Genomic DNA, 19591 nt, shown 5'->3' with positions numbered 1-19591 from the left:
ACCCTGACCATCCTCTCCGATTTGTGCTTGATAGACAGCAGAGCTCCTTCTCTAAAAGATTTAGACAGCTTCGTTGCTGTAAAGCACATTATAGGAAATCTTTCCTGCCTTACTCCATTAATTTGTACAACACATCATCTTGGAGCATTAGACGATTCCTGGATTGACAGTAATTGTATACTGAATCACCTTTGTATAGATTTGCATATGTTTGATTCATCATGTGATTATGTATATGTACTTGATTGTGTTGGGTTTGTTTTTAACTTTTAATGTATTTTTATTTGTTTTATATTTTAGTGGGTTATCTATTCTATTTATTGGTATGTGTGCTTGATATTGAGTGTGAACTGCTGCTGAAACAATGCAATTTCCCAGATTGGGATTAATAAAGTATTTCTCTATCTATCTATCTATATCAGGAGTGTTTCACTCACGCCACATCGATCTTGCCATCGGGCCTCTTGGTGGCTCCCATGACTTTGGTGCTGAGCTTGAACTTGAGGCCCTGCTTCTGCAGGATGCGCTGGAAGTTCTTGGAGATCTCCATGTCGATGCCCATGCCGCCCACATGGCCCAGGAACTCCACCGCTGTGACCGTAGCACCCAGACGCTGCCACACTGACCCCTGCAGGGTGGGAGGACAAACACTTGTGACTAAGGACAGATTCAAGCTCTCCACAATAAAATAAAAACTGTGAAAAGCCAGGACATGTTCTAAGATCATTTGGGCCAATTCACTGAAATTCCGAATCAGTGAACCGAGTGACTCCAGTTAATATTTAACCCATCACTATGTCTGTTGGTGACTCAAAATGAAGTGATGCTGACCAGCTCCACGCCAATGACTCCAGCTCCGATCACAATCAGCTCCTCTGGCACTTTCTTAAGGGACAGAGCTCCTGTTGACGACACAATGGTGTCCTCATCAATCTAGGAAGGAAAACAAAAAAACAGGAATTGATCTCGTGTTTTGGTGAAGTACAAGAACAGCAGTGAGTCTCCCATTAACACCTTCATCTTTCTCTTGTTTGATAAAATATTACTGCAAGCTGAAATTCCAGAGTTGTTCTATATGTTTAGCCTGGATTTCCAGGCTTTAAGCAGCGAAGCACAGCCGTACCTGGATTCCAGGGAAGGGCATGACCTCGGAGCCGGTGGCAATGAGGATGTTCTTGGTGTTGATGACCTGCACGCTGCCGTCTTCCGCTGTGGCCGTCACCTGGTTCTTCCCAGTCACCCTCCCAAAACCGCTGACATGGGTCACCTGAGGGCAGTGATGTCACCATGAGCAGGTTGTGAGTAAGATGCAAGTTAACAACCATTAAAACTGAAGGGAGACAGAGTCTGACTTTGTTCTGTTTGAAAAGATGCACGATTCCTCCGGTCAGCGCTTTGACCGCCCCGCTCTTCTGAGCCATCATCTTTTCCAGGTTCAATGAGAGGCCTGAAACTGAGGAACAGAGTTGAATAGAGACCCGCAATCAATTAAATCAATCAAAATAAAAAATATCTGCTATAATGATGTTTTCAGCCTCACAACTATGAAGAGTTACTGCTTCTCTCTGTTGTAAATCATTAAAAAAACCTGATCATGTCTGCGGCTTGTTGGTCTGACAAAACAAGTCATTCCAGAGCTCTGGGAAACTGAGGACATGCTCACTATGTTCTGCCTCGTTACAGACAGATGTTGAGATGAGGACACTGGGCTGAGCTACAGAGTCGTCTTTGCTCCTGCCAGATAATTGGACAATAAACCTCAGTGCAATACCTGTAAATATACCTCGTACAGATTATACAGACTCGAAACAGGTCTCTAGTTCTTAAGTACTCTGTTTTATCCCTATTTTTCTCATTTCAATGAATATTCCTTGTTGTCTGCATTGTTTACTGTCTGTTTATACTGCTTTTTCTGCATTGTTCGCACTGTTTGTTGATGTTAATACTGCTATCTTGTTATATTACACCCTTATGCTGGTCTACTGTTTGCACATTGAGAGCCGATGTACTAGAGTCAAATTCCTCTTGTGTCTGTCACACCTGGCCAATAAAGCCGATTCTGATTACAATTGTCAGTCATGGCCAATAAAGCTGATTCTGATTACAATTGTCAGTCTGAGCCACATTAGGGACAAGTGTCCATCTCTTACTTTCGATGCCTCTGCTTTCCAAGTCTTTGCCGTGAGCCAGGTGGTAGAGGTACGAGTTGTTTAGTAGAGCCTGCAGATGCAAAACTTCAGTTAGATTACATGGATTTTTATACAGATCTGTCATTTGTCCTGGATGTCATTTTATGTGTCCTTTAACTTGGTTTGTGTTTGTTGTTTAGCCTGGGTGGAAAACAAATTTAATTCTAACAATATGTACAAGTAATCATCACATTTACATCACAGCTAAAGTCAGATTTGTCTAAATCTGCTTTATAAGAAACTTAATTTGTGGGTTAAACAGAATCTTTACCATTTTAACTGAATACGGTGGGACGGATCTGAACAGGCAGGTTATGGGACACCTTGACTGTTCTGCAGACTCAACAGATCTCACATCACTATACACAGAGACAAAGCAATTTGACTGGGAAGGAATCCAGTTCATTACCTTGGAGGGGATGCAGCCGACATTCAGACAGGTCCCCCCCAGTGTGGGGTTCTTCTCAACACACACTGTCTGTCAAAGGAAAAGTGTTGGACACATCTGCATTAACAGGTTTTGCCCTGCAAAGAAAACCTGCATTAATCACTATGAAGCACTTTTCTCCTGAACTAGGATCAGTCCATTTGTGTCAAACACATTTCAGACAAATGTTTTTGCAGAAAAAGGTACAAAAATATGTTAAAGATACTAAGATGAGCACATTTACGTTGAAACATTCAAATAAATTTACAAAACGGAAAAGAAGAAACCAAGGGAAGCTGTTATAAATGTGACTTTTTGCTTTCCATGGGTGAAGTCATTTACAAAACTACAAACTGAGCAACAGAAACATTGCACACTGACTAAATTGATCATCTTTAATAAAATTAAATAAAAATGAACATTGCCTTTTGCAACATGAACATGACAATATTCGACATTTATCATGAGACAATAAAACGGTTTCTTCACTCCAGAGATCTAACACCTATCTATTCCTTTCATATCGCTGGCTGAATGCAGTCAAGCTGTAAAATCAATAACTACGACTTTATCAATCATTTACTGGACTTCTACATTAAGGAGAAGTCGTGCCCTGATTGGTCAACCATTTAATTCTCCCATAAACAGGCTCCCCCGTGTGTTGTTTTGTGTCTAGCACTTTCATTTTACTTTCCAGGAAATATCATGTTTTCCATCAGTAGTGCAATATAAAATTACACATACAGTAACAGAAAATTTTATCCATATGATCTACCCCTAAACAAACAAATATTTGTTTTTTTCCAGTTAAAAATGAGGAAATTTCCCAAAAAACACATACAGTGCCACCTCTGGCAAATTCTGGCCACCTGCAATTTTCCTGAATGTTTAGAGGCCCTGAAGGCAGCTCACCTTAAAACCAAGCTGTGCGGCTTTGATGGCAGCGACGTAGCCGCCTGGACCCGAGCCCACCACCGTGACGTCTGCATCAACTACACAGAGGCAGCACAGCAGCTTTATCAGCAGCAGCTCAGGGCACAGAGACATCATGTAAAACACAGCCCGTTTTAACTTGAAAGACCCAGACTGACGCAAGAGACCTAGGCTGGTGAGATCAGTGCTTTGGCTTGGCTTTTACTGTGAAGTAACCACAGGAAGTCAGCAATAGTGACAGCAAGTAGCTTGGTGTAGGATGGTGAAGCGAGTATTCAAGGTGTGACACGTTTTCATTGACCGATGTTATAACAATTTTGTTCTGCGATGCTGCTCACACTGAATTTACAATTTAGACTTTTTTCAGATTAGCTACTTTAATTTCCAGACTATAAGCTGCTACTTTTTTCACTTCATGCACACACCCTCATCATGGAAAACACACGACGAAATGCATATGATGCAGCTTTCAAGTTAGCGGTGATCGATCTGGCTGTCGAAATATCTCATGTTACAATGTGGACACCTGCGGCTATGTACAAACTGTTTTTTTCATTTTAAATTTAGTGGGTGCGGCTTATATTCAGGTGCGCTCAGTCTGGAAATTACAGTAACTACTCTTATGTGAGTATATTAAATGATAGAAAATAGTGGTTGCCTTAATATCACCTTAACAAGAGCCCAAGAATTCAATATTTAGACATTTTTATCAAACATTAGATATTTTAAAGCCTTTTAAGGAAACAATTTTCTATGCTTTTCAAGACTTTTCCAGTCAGATACTGTCACACATGCTGCTGCAGAACAAATCTCTTCTAACAAGTAGCTCCAGTGCTGCTAAACAAATATCAAACATGGCTGAAATTCATGAGGACACAGCATTAATGAAGGGAGATGATAAGATTAGCAATTTTCTTACTTGCTGCTTTGTCCGAGTAGGTTCTGATCGACAGAGCTGCGGCTCCGTGAAGTTTGCAGGGGAGGTGGTGGCTCCGCTGTGAGGAAAAGCCAGAAAATCTTTAACCACGCAGTCAAACACACAGACCTGTTTTCACATACTCAAAGACTACACTGATCTTGAATTCACTCCAGAGACAAAAAGCAAACATTACAACCATTTCTCTTATTTACCAGATTGCTTTCCTGCCGATGGTTTATTAATCTGAGAGCAACTCAAAAGATTTCAGAGAATGAAAGCATCCAAATGAAAAATCAAAGCAGTTCCACATCTAATAATCTAACAGTGTGTGTGTGTGATCTTCATTTACTGGACTTTGAGTGACCGCCCAGGTTTCAGGTTAGACTGCTTGTTATGTGTTTTGTTCACTTCCTTGACTTGTTCAGTGGCTCAGATACACATTGAACTTTATCACAATGAAAACAGACTTTAGGGAGATGCGGTGTTCACCATGCGGCTGTCAGCATCACTGTCATTAAACTATGTATGGGAAAGTCTAAATTAAGGAAGTTCAAACTGGCCAATGCAATTGACATTTTCACTGTTCACTTTAGGTTGGTGTATAATGAACACACTTCTTTGACGGGGTCACAGCACCTTGCACTGAACTGCTGACCCCTTCACTTTCCAAACTGACTGCGAGACATTTGCAGATATTTAATGAAAACCATTCTACTCTCTACTCTCTATCTCTCAGTGTTTACTGGGTCACAAACCCAAACAGAACATTTTCACTCCCGCGATTAATAAGCAGGGTGCCACAAATACTCAAGTTATTCCTATTCTTTGGGTTAGTTAATTTCTTATTACCGACTAATTGGTGGTCAAGTTGTTGCAATTATCCTTTGTATCTCTTTTCTATGTCTATTTCCTGCAGGGAGTGAATTTAGTCCGTTTTGGCCGTACACATTCATCTGTCACTGCTGGTATCGAACCAGCAACTACACTAAGCAGGCACTGGCTAGATAGTAAAAAAAAAAGTTTGGGTGCGAGCCCGTATATCTAAAGGCGACGATAACGAATATAACGTTAGTTTCACAAAACAGAGGGATAACGTCAACTTTACGGCTACAAACCGTTAAGTTGCTGAGCTCCTAACACCGATTACAGAGTAAATGCTAACTAGCTTAGCACGCCAACAGCACTTGTAGGGATAAAACTGCCAACTTAAAAGCCAGTTAGCAAGTTACACCTATTGCGTCCAGTCCTAGTAACATTCTTCAACTTAGAAATATCACGTCTCAAAATGTTTACAACTCGTTTGCAGTGCGAACTAGCTGACATTTCCTTTCCAGAAAATGTAATTACATTTTACACATGACGAATCAACAAGGAGAAACGTATCAAACTGGACAACATATTAAACACATATTAGGCGACCTATTTTGACGCAAAATAACTACAATAGCTCTGAATTGCACGTTTTCCAGTTGAGTTTCGGACCGCAGCTAACCAGGCCCTGGCCACGGTTCTGAAGAAACCAGTATTCCACAGGACCAACAGCTAATGAGGCTAGTTTAAAACACGCACGCACGCTCAACACATGCTGGTTGGTGGCTTAATGAAATCCGTCCTTACCGTAGCCAGACAACGGTATAACTGTGTCCAACTCTGCATTTTGTCTGTGTCCCCCTCACAAGATCAGTAAGCTACAACAGGCCGACCAGCCAAGGACTCCTGTCATTGCGCATGCGCAGTACCACGGCTGTCCGTCGCATCTATATGACGTATACAATGAAACTATTGCGAATAAATTGATATTTGTAATCAGCATTATTTCCGTTCCACTCCACTAACATGCTGTGATGATTGTTTGTTGTGACGCTACTGCGCAAATTTTAGGTAGGCTACAAGAAGCAAAGTAAGGATGATTTTGAAAATAATTAGAATAATTAATTATTATTAAAAATAATTAGGCAACTTTTATTTTTCAGTTTACTTCATACAAAGTACAATAACATGAAAAACCTAAATTAAATCAGTTGTGATCAACCTATAAAGCAGCCTTTAAAACACACTACTACTGTGAGAGTCTGTGTATGTTTTGCTCCTGCTCCCAGTCTCAGCCCCACAGTAATATGTATATTGCATTATTGTCCAGGTTTTCCCCAATAATACAACTGCTTGCAGCAGACTTCAGCTCCACTATGTGTACATTAAGAAGAGACCTATTCCAGCCTCTGCTCCCTGCGCTCTCAGCAGAGCGCCGTGCGTCCCATTTCACAGCTGAGTCAGTATGTGCTTGTTGGTAACAATGTTATTTTGTATAAAAGCGGTACTTAAGTGTTTTATCATACAAGGTTTGAGTTTATGTGATCGTAGACACCGGTTGTTGGATTTTTGTGTGTGTGTGGCAGATTTCACATAATTAGGGTGTTGAACCAAACTCTGCTGAGGGTGGATGTTCTTCAGTCCAGAAATGTACAAACACAGGATCGATGGTAAACTGCTATTGAACCTAAGTTTCTGCTTGGTTACCCTGTCACATTGTGAGACTTTGGTTCTGACAGCAATGACAGCAAATTCCTGACACACTGACACAAACCTGCACTGTGCACATGGACTTCACGTCAGTGCAAGGCAGTGAGGTACTGTGGTAGCATTTCACCTGCTTCTCAGTAGAAAGAACAATTGATCAAGTCAGTAAATACAGAGCTGAGTGAGATCTAATAACCTTCTGCCCTGCTGTTGCTGGAGCACAGGTCCAGAGACAGACAGGCAGACAGGTGTATTGTACCTGTGTTGTGGCTCAGTGTCCTTGCACCTTGGAGAGGGCAGGGTTTGACCCAAGGCATCACAGTGAGCAGCTCCTGGGCTTGGATCTTCCCCTTCTGCCGGTGGTCGTACAGAGAGAAACACTCCCTGAACTCTGCAGCACACAGTTGTGGTAATTTCAGTTGGGACAACATGACACCGCCTCTCATTCGTTTAGCCTAACCATAATCAGCACTAACCTTACCGCAGGTCTTCACTCTAAATGTAATGCTTTACCTTGGGGGCTTGTTTTTGTCAACTAAAAGAACCCTGAAGGTTTTGGTGGCTTCGACTTTTGCCGTAGCACCAGCAGCAGGTAAACCTTTTGAAGCAGCCACTGAAGGGGCTGCTGCAGAACAGTGGGGTCCACAGAGGATGTCCTGCTGATTTAACACACCACATGATGACTCTGTTAAACTGAAAGTTAAGAATGAAAACAATCATTAGCTGCAGTCTGGCAGACTGCCACACAGCCAAGGCCAAGAGGCCGGTGGAAGATGAGGAATATGCTGGAGGATCCTGGCCGGGACTCCAGGTCCCTCCTTCTGCTGTTGGAGCTCAGCTGCTGTGACACATTCGTGGGCTCCTGAGGCTGACTCCTGCTGAGTTGGTGAGCCACTGAATTTTCCTCTAGCGCCACCATGAGGTCGACTGTAGGCAGGCTTCAATCCAAATATATGCTCCAGGGCCACAGTGTTTATCCAAGAGCATGTGAGTGTTTGATCATTTGTTCATTTCTTTGTGTGTGGATCCTGTTGTAACACCACTGTGCATCTTTTGATGAGGGCTTTCCCTCAGGAAGACATGAACCCTCTGAATGTTTGTGTCCTCACAACTACAGCTGCTGCTGCTCACAGGCAGTGACAGGGAGCGCGGTGCAAACCTTTTACACAGCTCAGTGTCAGACTGGGTGCACCGGAAGCAAAGTCACACTTACAGTATGAGCAGAAGCTCAGTTCTTCAGACATGTATGAAGGACATTATGAAGCTGCTGAACACCAGCTGTCCACTATCAGGCTCACTTCCCTTTGTTGTGTCATTTAATCCTAGGATGCCAAACAGTTTCCCGATTTTTCCAGGATCAATTATACATTTCTTGATTTGCTGATCACTGTCTTGTTGGAGTGCCAGTGTAGGTTCTCTGCAGGTTCACCAGCTTCCTCCCACAGTCCAAAAACATACAGCTTAGGTTGACTGGTGACTCTAAACTGCCCGTAGGAGTGAGTGTGGTTGTTTGTCTACATGTCAGCCTTGGGACAGATTGATGACCTGTTCAGGGTGGACACCGCCTCTCATCCAGTGTCAGCTGGGATTGGCTCCAGCCCCCCCGTGACCCTATTCAGGATAAGTGGTATAGATAATGGATGGATGGATGAATTTTGTACTCAAGTTATGCTACTCCCTGTCAATGTGTGATTATGTAAATAGATGTATACACTGCTCTCAGCTGCAACAACCACTGCACATCTACACTGTTCTGCTGTTTCCTGTCTGAAGGATTTCTCACTTATTACAATAGAAGGGAAGGAGATAACATGTTGAACTGAGGTGGAAAAAAGGTTTATGCTGTAAAAGAATAAATATACATGCATTGCATTAATTGGTGGCTAATCATTCTGCAGAAATACAAATAGAGTAACTGATGGACTGATTATCAGAGTGGTGGAGCTTTGACAAGGCTTTGATACAAGATAAGTTTGAACTCTGGTTTATTCTTGTTGTTTCTACAATGAAATGTACAGCAGAGAAAATCACACACACACATATAATAACTACAACAAGACACCAAAACAAAAGAGGCCAGTGGCAGATATGGCCACCCAAGCCCCACTGGGATTTAATATCATTGTATTCTCTTATATTCTACTTTCCATCTCTGCAGAATGTTTACCTTATAATAAACAGTGAATACAATTCAATGTGCTGCTGTGTTAAATGTATTTCTTCAACTTTAATTGAAATTAAAACTTCAATTTAAAACTTCAATTTAAGGTGCATAAGGTCAAACAAAACAAGAAAAGGTTGCAGGCATTTTAATTAGAGATGTGAACCTGCTGTTGGTGTGTGCTGACACAGCAGCCTGCAGGTCAGAGCCCACTGACAAGAGCTTTTGTATATGTTGTTAATCAGGATTTCTTTTTGAAAACTTGGGTACTCTTATCAACCCTTTGTGAACTATAGGCTTTTTCCCTCTTGATAAAATCTCTAACAATGCGAACTTCATTGTCCAGGTTCAGGTCACCCTGGGCTTTCCCATAATCAGGTACTGCATACTCCTGGACCCTGTTCACCTTGGGTTGAGGGAGCAACTTGTTCATCTCTTCATTGAGCTTCTCCTTCAGCCGAGCCACAGCTCTCACTACAGTCCCCTTATATGACAGTGGACCAACACTGACTCTTGTCCAGTCCTTGGTGGGTTGAGCAATGTTCAGCAATGAGAGACTCTGGATGAGGTGGTGGTGGTCTTCAGAGCGTGAGAGCTGCTCCACCTCCGAGCATTTCTTTTCCAGCTCAGAGATTTCCTGCTCCAGCTCTCTGATGAAGCCTTCAGCCTGTTTCTCTGTGGTTCTCTGCTTCTCTCTGATCGTCTCCCTGAGCTCAGCCAGGCCTCTCTCAACAGATTCCTTCAGAGCAGTGAAGACCTGAACACCTTCTGCTATCTCTCTGTCTGCATCTTTGTTACTGAGCTCCACTGAGTGTTTGATCTCCTGAATCTTCAGCCGTCTCCCCTGGATCATCTGCTGAATCGCAGCCTCAGTCTTCTCCAGCTCCACCTTCTTTCTTTCATACTCTTCTTTCAGAGGAACAACATCATGAGTCTTGTGGTCTAAAATGGTGCAGAGCATGCAGACACACATTTGGTCGGTCTGACAGAACAACTCCAGCAGCTTGTCGTGCTTCTTACACATCCTGTCTTCCAGGTTGTCCACAGGCTCGATCAGCTGATGTCTCTTCAGGCCTGACATTGCCAGATGAGGCTCCAGGTGAGTCTCACAGTAGGAGGCCAGACACACCAGGCAGGACTTCAGGGCCTTTACTTTGGTCCCAGTGCAGATGTCACAGGGAACTTCTCCTGTTTCAGCAGCTCTTTGCTCTGAGCAGCCTCTGCTGGCTTTCTGCTGAGCTGACTGTCTAAACTGAGCAGCCATCTCAGAGATGAAGGTGTTGACCTGCAGCTCAGGTCTTGTGTTATAAACACTGTTACAGTTGGGACAGTGACATGTGAGATTAACATCCCAGTACTGAGTGATGCAACTTTTGCAGAAGTTGTGTCCACATGGTATGGCCACCGGATCAGTGAACACATCCAGACAGATAGAGCACAGAAACTGGTCTTCAGTCAGCAGACAGCTAGCAGCAGACATGTCTACACACTGGGGACAAGACGGGGAAAAACAAAACTGTAATTACATGTTGTTTTGATTATTTGTTACATAAAATCACACTCTGACCAGTGGAATAGGAGGAGTCCTGAACCTGTCTATTGCACCAAGGGCCACATTTATAAAGAAAATGGCAAAACACAAACAAACGCTTTTGAATTTATTATGAATAGGATGCGAAATCTCACACTCAATTTTACCCTCACTTGTGAACAAGACCCCAAGTAGACCACTCAATCAAAGCTCCAACCCTCACCTTTGGTCATAAGCTGTGGGTAGTGACAGAAAGAATAAGATCAAGAATACAAGAGGCCAAAATGAGTTTCCTTCGTAGGGTGGCCGGATTTACCCTTAAAGATAAGGTGTGGAGCTCGGTCATCTGGACAGAACTCAGAGTGGAACTGCTGCTCCCTCACTTTGAAAGGAGCCAGCAGAGGTGGTTCAGGCATCTTATCAGGATGCCTCCAGGGCACCTCCCTTTGGGGGTCTTTTGGGCACATCCAAATGGTAGGAGACCCAGAACACACTGGAGAGATTATATGTCTCATCTGGCCTGGGAACGCCTCAGAATCCTGCCAGAAGAGCTGGACACATTGCCGGGTAGAGAGATGTCTGGGCTGTCTTACTGAACCTACTGCCACCATAAACCCACACCATATAAGCAGCAGAAAATGAATGGATAGACGATGCGAAATTACATCTGCACTATTTTTAGTCCTAGTCTTAACTAGAGACAAGCAACGATTTCAAATATTAGAATAGTCATCAAATTGAAAAACAAAACAAAAAAAAAAAAAAAAACATGATTATTTCATGTGACTATGGTTTTTAAAAACCAAGAGCCACTGTTCCATCCATCATTGATCTATACTTAATTTTGAGGAGTAAACAGTGTGCATACTGTTTTACACAGCACTACTCGCTTCCTGCCTCCTACCATTCTCGCCCCAGCCACCAGATGCCGCCATGTTTTCCCTCCATTTCTAGCCAGATACATAAATTTGCAAGAGCTGGGAGTAAATTCTGGGGGACATGAAGTGTATTTCAGGCCTTCCCTGTGTTAGGTATTTTTAGTCAGATAGACATTGGTCAGATACTTGTTTTATTAGAAATGTTTTAGAGTAGACAGGATGTCTAGCTTAGGCTGTTAAATGCTTACTCATTTTCATGAGTTACTGCAGGTTGCTTATGGTCAAGGATAACTAGATAGAAAAGTGGATGACTGTCAGCAGACAGGATGTTTAATTATTATTATGACGTGTATAACTGTAGCCATAGTCATAATATTTTTTATGTTTAATGTTAGGACATGTCACTAGAGGTCGTGTTAGAATGTTTTAGCTACACACCACTGTGGGTCTTTGGTTCTTGTTACCATTGCTAACTCTGAGAGACGAGACAGTCCAAGTAACTTCAAAACAGTGCTGATTTATTCAAAGGATCACAGGTAAAATTAACATTACACGCTCAGGTATCTTGCACCTCCAAACTGCTCAGCCTAAGCATTTAACAGTCTAACTAGACATCCTATCTCCACTAAACATTTCTAATACATAAAGTATCTATCCAATTTCTATCTGACTAAAAATACCTAACACCACAATCAACAGACATTCACACATTGATTTTCATCATGTTTTGGCTACAGCTCGGGCCAGCTGCAGCGCTGGCGCCGGGAGACGTCACGGTTTGGCGTCTCCTGTTAGCATGGGATTAGTCTGAGGTGATATAATGTATTAGGCCTGTTGGGTTCGGGGTCTCTTTATTTTTCAGCTGCCTGCGTGCATGTTGGAGGTGCAAGATACCTGACCGTGTAATGTTAATTTTTACCTGTGTTCAATGAATAAATCAGCACTGTTTTGAAGCTACTTGGCCTGCTTCGTCTCTCAGAGTTAGCGTGGTTAAAAGAACCGACTGCAACACCTGGTAGGCTGGTGGTTAAGGCGCAGCGCTCTCGCCGCGACGTCCCGGGTTCTGAATCCAGGTTGGGTCAGGAAGGGCAAGTGTAAGAAAACGTGCCAAATGTCAACATGCGAGTCGTCAGTGTTAAGATTTGCTGTGGCGACCCCTAAACGGGAAAAAGACGAAAGTGTCATTCATTCATGAAGTGTATTTCCCTATGAATATGTGTGTGCGCTTCCCCTAATGTTACTCTTATCCTCGACATTACCTTTTTAAACCTACTCGCCTGCCTTGAGTTTCTGCTTGTTTTTGCCTGAACCGTCTGTACATAACTCCCCATGAGTGCGTCTGCAAGGAGGAGAGACACACCCGACTAAAATGACATGGACACTGCCATTGCTGTGTCTGTTTGATAGGCTAAATGGGGGTGAACATGTTACATCTGCACCTTAAAACACAAACTGACACAGCAGCTGTAGTAACTCACGTCCTGAGAGTTTGCTTTGACAGATTTCATCAGTAGACAGAAACGCTGGAACTTCCTGTCAGAGGTTTTCTGTTAGTGCCAGATGTTGAATAAACATTATCAGCTGTACTCACCAGTGTTTGACAGAGTCTCTGCTGTGCTGCTCAGAAAAACCCACTGGCTTCAGTTTAGCTTTTCTTCTGAGACAGACTTTTTTTCACCTCCAGCTCCGACGTCACTCTGACAAACTTTCATTTCAGGAAAACAGACTGAAACTCTACTGCTCCGCCTATGTCAGGACTCTGTCCCTCCGGCTCCGGTCCCAGGCTTTTATTTTGGAAGTACTTCCGGTTTGGTTCACCACAGTTCTGGACTCTTTACATTATCAGCTGATATTGTTTCACCTGCATCTCATCACCCAGATTGGCAACACCTGCCACACTAGCACCTAAACAACTTCCCCACACCAGGAAGTTGCCAGATTGTTCTAGACCCCAGCTCTGACTTTCTAGCTTTCTTTCTCTGCCTGATTATCTTGTTCTGTTGACCACCGTGTTTTGCCTTATTCCCCCAGAATCTGATTGCCTGCTGTGTACCGACCTCTATCTCCTCCCTGATCTCTCTCTTGTGGACCTCCTGGCTGTTGATGTTTACCGGCGCTGACCTCGGACTGTATTATCGACCTGATTCTGATTCTGGACTTGTACTGTTGTTAGTAGTAAAGAAAGAAACCTATTCTCTACCTCTGTTCGTCTGGCTATATAATTGAGTTCAACACTAACATTATTTGGCAGTTTCACCCGCCAATCCTGACAGCCTATGAGGTTTCATGGTCTCTTTGGTTTTGTACCTCATTGGTACAATATGAGGTTTTACATTTATTTTCTGCAGTGGAAGCATACAGCAGCCAGAAGAGCAATTACAACACAACGAAAGAGGTCAGTGAGACCATGGTGCGTCGTCTGATCAACAGACCAGTGGTTCCCAAACTTTTTTTTACCATGACACCACTATAACCCAATATAACATGCATATACAGTATGTACACAGATGAATATTGTTTTTAACAGTCTTACATTTACATTTGTAACATGGGCCCGTTCTCACTCACTCAGAACAAAGGTCATTAGGTTCCTTGTTGGGTTGAGGAGGCTACAGAACACAGCACACATACTGTAGGTACTGGGATATAATACCAAAATCTAACATGAGACAGGCAACCGAACTGAATAACCTCTGACCACTAAACATGTTTTCCATTTGGTTTTAATTTATTCCAGTTACCAAAAGAGCAAGAAAAATCTGCTGGATTCTTTAAATATTTGTTGATCATTGGTGCCAATATCAAACACTTTCATAATCAGTTAGCAAAGGTTTGAATTCACCTCCTGAAATGTGACTTCTGCAAAATGTCTTCTCTTCACCGTGTTTTTAAGGATGTGAATGTACTTAATATAAAAGATCTGACTCCATGAAAAAACTAAATTACTGGAGGTTATTTGCAAAAAGGGACATAATAGAGTATAATCTAAAGAGAAACATTCAAAAGAAGGAAATATACAATGTTACATCAGATGAGAAAAAACTGTTTTGTTTGTAATATTTTTATGAATTTAAAAGTTCCTTGTTTGGTTTCTGTCATCGACACCAGACTTTGAGTGGATCCCCATGTGTTTGTCTTGTGGACATGCACAAAGACACAACTTCACATAGACAATGAGATTCACATTACTGCCAAATGGTTTCACACAATTCATTTGACCTATAGTCGGTCGTGTGCCAGGGAACACAGCAACACGTCAACAAACACAGAAGAGACTGGTAGTAAACAGGACTATAAACTGTTCTGAGGATGCAAAACCATTCAACACATTTGTTAGAGCTCAAGAACACACACAAGCATTTTGATGAGTGACACTCACAGTAAGCATAACTTGTGTTGTCTGAAAATAAAACTCCACCAGGAGCCTTTAACACCATCATTAGGACAGAGACTGAGGAATGGGTAGAGGGACTCAGTGAAGTGGCAGCCAGTAAAAGAGTAGATAAGAACTGCAGTAGCAGCATCATAAAAGGAGACCAGACCCTCCTCATAATCCACAAACACCCCCACCTTCCTCGGCGACGATTTCACAGAGAGACGGACGGATGGGTCAGAAGCTGCAAAATACCCTCCTATCTGCTTCGCACATACAGTCCAGTAACCATCTGTAGGGCTCAGTGTGATTTCTCTGGTCGTGTTGAAGTGTTTGGTCACACCTACAGTCCATGTAGGCCACATTTCAACCTTAACCTCGAAGTAAACTCTTCCATAAGAGACATCACTGTTGGATAAGACACATCTACAGTCATGTCTTTTATTTGCCTGTTGTCCATAGGGACCAAACACCATATCCACTGCATACTGCTGCACCCTCTTCAGTTCGGCCTCAAACAGAGTCTTCATCTCTTCACTGAGCATCTCGTCCAACCGAGCCACAGCTCTCACTACAGTCCCCTCATACGACGGAGGATGGACCCTGACTCCTGTCCAGTCCTTGGTGGGTGGAGCAGTATTCAGTGATGAGAGACTCTGGATGAGGTGGAGGTGGTCTTCAGACCATGAGAGCTGTTCCACCTGCAAGCTTCTCTTTTCCAGCTCAGAGATTTCCTGCTCCAGCTCTCTGATGAAGCCTTCAGCCTGTTTCTCTGTGGTTCTCTGCTTCTCTCTGATCGTCTCCCTGAGCTCAGCCAGGCCTCTCTCAACAGATTCCTTCAGAGCAGTGAAGACCTGAACACCTTCTGCTATCTCTCTGTCTGCATCTTTGTTACTGAGCTCCACTGAGCGTTTGATCTCCTGAATCTTCAGCCGTCTCCCCTGGACCATCTGCTGAATCTCAGCCTCCTGTTCGGTCTGACAGAACAACTCCAGCAGCTTGTCGTGCTTCTTACACATCCTGTCTTCCAGGTTGTCCACAGGCTCGATCAGCTGATGTCTCTTCAGGCCTGACATTGCCAGATGAGGCTCCAGGTGAGTCTCACAGTAGGAGGCCAGACACACCAGGCAGGACTTCAGGGCCTTTACTTTGGTCCCAGTGCAGATGTCACAGGGAACTTCTCCTGTTTCAGCAGCTCTTTGCTCTGAGCAGCCTCTGCTGGCTTTCTGCTGAGCTGACTGTCTAAACTGAGCAGCCATCTCAGAGATGAAGGTGTTGACCTGCAGCTCAGGTCTTGTGTTATAAACACTGTTACAGTTGGGACAGTGACATGTGAGATTAACATCCCAGTACTGAGTGATGCAACTTTTGCAGAAGTTGTGTCCACATGGTATGGCCACCGGATCAGTGAACACATCCAGACAGATAGAGCACAGAAACTGGTCTTCAGTCAGCAGACAGCTAGCGGCAGACATGTCTACACACTGGGGACAAGACGGGGAAAAACAAAACTGTAATTACATGTTGTTTTGATTATTTGTTACATAAAATCACACTCTGACCAGTGGAATAGGAGGAGAGTCCTCCTTTAGTTTAATTGGCAAAATGTTACAGGAAGCTGCAGTCAGGACAGACAGTTTAGGATTTTGCTAGCTGTCAACAATTACGCTTTCCTCAAGACCTCTTAGGACCCCGGCTGCCCCTTACCTGCCTGTGTGTTTCTTTCCAAGCCTAAATTCCTTTCTATTTTCAGATGCTAGTGAATTAACAAACTAGTGTGCTTAAGTCCTGTGCCCCACAATGCGATTAGTATTAGTAATTTGTACTAGTATTTTTACATTGTGTACATTTTATTTAAACCTATATTTGTTATTTGGCCACTTGGGGGTGTTAGGTATTTTTAGTCAGATAGAAATTAGATAGATACTTTATGTATTAGAAATGTTTAGTGGAGATAGGATGTCTAGTTAGACTGTTAAATGCTTAGTCATGCTTATGAGTTTCTACAGGGTACATCTGGTCAAGGATAACCAGAGAGAAAAGTTGATGACTGTCAGCAGACAGGGTGTTTAATATTATTATTATGACATGTATAACTGTAGCCTTAGCCATAATATGTTCTTATGTTTAAGACACGACGTCGTGTGAGAATGTTTTTAGCTACACAACACTTAATCAACAGACACACACACGTTGATTTGCTTCATGCTTTAACTACTGCTACGGCCAGCTGCAGAGCTGGCAACATTCATGGAATAAATCAGCACTGTTTTGTAGTTACTTGGACTGTCTCGTCTCTCAGAGTCAGTATGGTAAAAAGTACCGGGTACAACAGGGGTAGTACAAGTTGTAAACACAATAGGTTAAATACCCCCTATACCAGGGCTTCTCAAGCTTTTGAAACTTAAGGCCCATTTTTGATTATTAAAAAAATTCAAACAAAAATCAACAACAACAAAATAATGCATTCAGTTTATGTACTGCATTCAGGGTCATATTTCTTCACCACACTCTCTGGAGCTTTTACTGGTGCAGGGTTGTCTCCCACACCAGCTTTTCAACCAGTTCATTGTATGTCACTTTGAGCAAACGTTGGCCTGCTAGATAACAGCAGTATAACAGGTTTGTCACTTCCTGACAAATGTGGTGATATCCAAACCTAACTGGCCACTGAAAGTCTGCATTCTGACTTTTTTTATTTATCTGAATTCTTGAGCACATTTAGTAAATACCTAGCTTTGTAAGTTACACAATAATAATAAGTAATCATTTTAATCTCACCCTTTGCAGTCCTACTCTGTGGCCCAACAGATGGTACTCTGGCTGCCCTGACCCCAACCTTACCATTACCTCTGCCTACGCCTCTTGGGATCTAATGTTTACCATTTCCAGCTAACCGATTCTTTCCTGCCCACCCACTGATGTATTCATCATCCACCCATTAATGTTGTTGACACTTTGGACACAGTAACGTTGCCGTCGACTCTTTGTGCTGTGTGTTGTTACTGGTAGAGTACAGTTGGCAAATAAAGCTGCCAGGCAGCATATTGTTAGTATACACCCATTTCCACCTGCACCTCACCAGAATGTTCGTGTTTTAGTTTCACTGAGGCCTCTAGCTTGCCTACCAGCCTTTTACCTGTTTGTCTTCCTCTGCTCGTTTATAGATGTCCCCTGTTCCTTTTGCAGCCTGTCTTGTCCTTCTGAATGTTTGCCTGGACTATCACTGTTCACTTTCAAGTCACCTGCTTCCCTGTACAAATGTGAGTCACCCCCATGAGAGAAGTACATGTATGAAACACTCACTGAAATGACAGACTCAGACGTTTCACCGGTAGTTCTGTTTGCTAAACACACCAGTGTGTTTGAGTCTGAATGTGCAAAAATCAGCATAGACCTATGTTAGGTTATTTCCTAGTTAGATAGATATTCAGAGACTTGTTGTCTAGAAATGTTAGTGGAGACAGATTGACTAGCTCAGGCTGTTAACTGTTCAGTAATGTGCTTGCAGTGCAGACTGCAGGCAGGTCAAGGTTACAGGCAAAGAGCTGTTAGTGTCAACTGTAATGCTAGTCTTAATATTTGTCTTAATGTGTAAGGTTATGTCCAATTGTTTTAGATACACACCACGAAAACAACAGCCACACACCTTGACTTTTCCTCATGTTTTGGCTAACGTTATAGTCAGCTGCAAGCTGGCTTATCAGGTGACGTCACGGTATGATGCCCTGCGTAGCATGGGCTAGCCCAAAATGATTAAGATTATATAGGTTTCTTGGTCCAGAAATCTTGATCTTTCTGCTGCCTGCGCGCAGGTAGAGGGTGAGAGAGAGATCTGGACGTGTAATGTAAATTTTACCTGTGGTCCTCTGAATAAACCAGCACGGTTATTTTTTATAAAATCTAAAGCTGTCTATCTCGTCTTATTGTGAGTTCCTGGTTCAAAAGAGCCGGAAGAGGCTTCATAGAGAAAGAGAAGCTTATACCTAGTAAATCTGGTCCTAAGGGTTTGATGTGACAGATCAACAAATAGAAACAGTGGAAGTTTGGTCTTAGTTGTTAAAACAGCTGTACTCACCAGTGTCTGGCAGAGAATCTGCTGTGCTGTTGACAAAAGCCTGATTACAGAGAAACAGACACCCGCCCCCTGTACACTTTCAGTTTCATTCTAGGAAATGTGACGTTGAAGCTCTCTTCACATTTCAGTGTTGCTCTGTCAGTGAGGTGAAAAAACTTAGAAAAAATCAACTAGATTTCTAGGTCGAAGACGTTTCACCTCTCATCCAAGAGGCTTCATCAGTTCTGCCCGACTGGCGTTGAGTCAGAGATATTTATTCCCCTCTGTGGTGTTTCAGTCCTTTGAAGGCCAACAATGTCCCCTACCAACTGAGTCGTTGCAGCCCAGTATCGGTGACAGTCGTTACCTGTCTTTGAATCCTCCCCTGTGGACCGACGCCTATTGTCCTGGTGGATGTTTGGGCAGAGATCTCAAAACAGGATTGTAGATGGATGACAAGTTGTGTCTTAGTCCACCACCCGTATTTAGTGAGGGGTGTTCTAGTTGGACAAGAATAGCTTCCTTAATTCCTCTCTCAAACCAGCGATGTTCTCTGGAGAGGATCTGGACTTCACTGTCCTCAAAAGAATGTCCTTTGTCCTTCAG

The 19591-nt window shown here is 42.9% G+C and overlaps 4 protein-coding genes across 5 annotated transcripts in view; all 4 read right to left on the bottom strand.

The window, feature by feature from the left end:
• Positions 1-6219, bottom strand: part of dld (deltaD) — a 14136-nt gene extending 7917 nt beyond the window's left edge. Inside the window, exons 1-9 of the mRNA XM_020593568.1 lie at positions 6086-6219; positions 4469-4544; positions 3529-3608; positions 2599-2667; positions 2151-2220; positions 1353-1453; positions 1124-1267; positions 832-933; positions 438-628 (exon numbers count right to left, since the gene is read on the bottom strand). Of these exons, the coding sequence (XP_020449224.1) occupies positions 438-628; positions 832-933; positions 1124-1267; positions 1353-1453; positions 2151-2220; positions 2599-2667; positions 3529-3608; positions 4469-4544; positions 6086-6124 (872 nt within the window). The 5' untranslated portion in view covers positions 6125-6219. The remainder of the gene's footprint in view (positions 1-437; positions 629-831; positions 934-1123; positions 1268-1352; positions 1454-2150; positions 2221-2598; positions 2668-3528; positions 3609-4468; positions 4545-6085) is intronic.
• Positions 1-19591, bottom strand: part of LOC109956450 (troponin T, fast skeletal muscle isoforms-like) — a 209479-nt gene that overhangs the window by 138764 nt on the left and 51124 nt on the right. The window lies entirely within an intron of this gene.
• LOC109956448 (E3 ubiquitin/ISG15 ligase TRIM25-like) lies at positions 8954-13331 on the bottom strand. The gene is made up of 2 exons (XM_020593576.1): positions 13147-13331; positions 8954-10635 (listed from the first exon to the last, which is right to left on the bottom strand). The coding sequence occupies exon 2, from the start codon at positions 10624-10626 to the stop codon at positions 9388-9390; it is 1239 nt and encodes a 412-aa protein (XP_020449232.1). The 5' UTR covers positions 10627-10635; positions 13147-13331; the 3' UTR covers positions 8954-9387.
• LOC109956445 (E3 ubiquitin/ISG15 ligase TRIM25-like) lies at positions 14589-19046 on the bottom strand. The gene is made up of 2 exons (XM_020593569.1): positions 19007-19046; positions 14589-16412 (listed from the first exon to the last, which is right to left on the bottom strand). Exon 2 carries the CDS (start codon positions 16401-16403, stop codon positions 14931-14933), a length of 1473 nt encoding a protein of 490 aa, XP_020449225.1. The 5' UTR covers positions 16404-16412; positions 19007-19046; the 3' UTR covers positions 14589-14930.

Source organism: Monopterus albus, unplaced genomic scaffold, assembly GCF_001952655.1.
Source record: "Monopterus albus unplaced genomic scaffold, M_albus_1.0 scaffold19.1, whole genome shotgun sequence".
Classification (NCBI taxonomy): Eukaryota; Metazoa; Chordata; class Actinopteri; order Synbranchiformes; family Synbranchidae; genus Monopterus; species Monopterus albus.
This window is presented reverse-complemented; position numbering and strand designations above follow the sequence as displayed.

Excerpts from the sequence above, each read along its gene's own strand:
- LOC109956445 (XM_020593569.1), bottom strand. The coding sequence starts at position 16,403 with ATGTCTGCCGCTAGCTGTCTGCTGACTGAAGACCAGTTTCTGTGCTCT.
- LOC109956448 (XM_020593576.1), bottom strand. The coding sequence starts at position 10,626 with ATGTCTGCTGCTAGCTGTCTGCTGACTGAAGACCAGTTTCTGTGCTCT.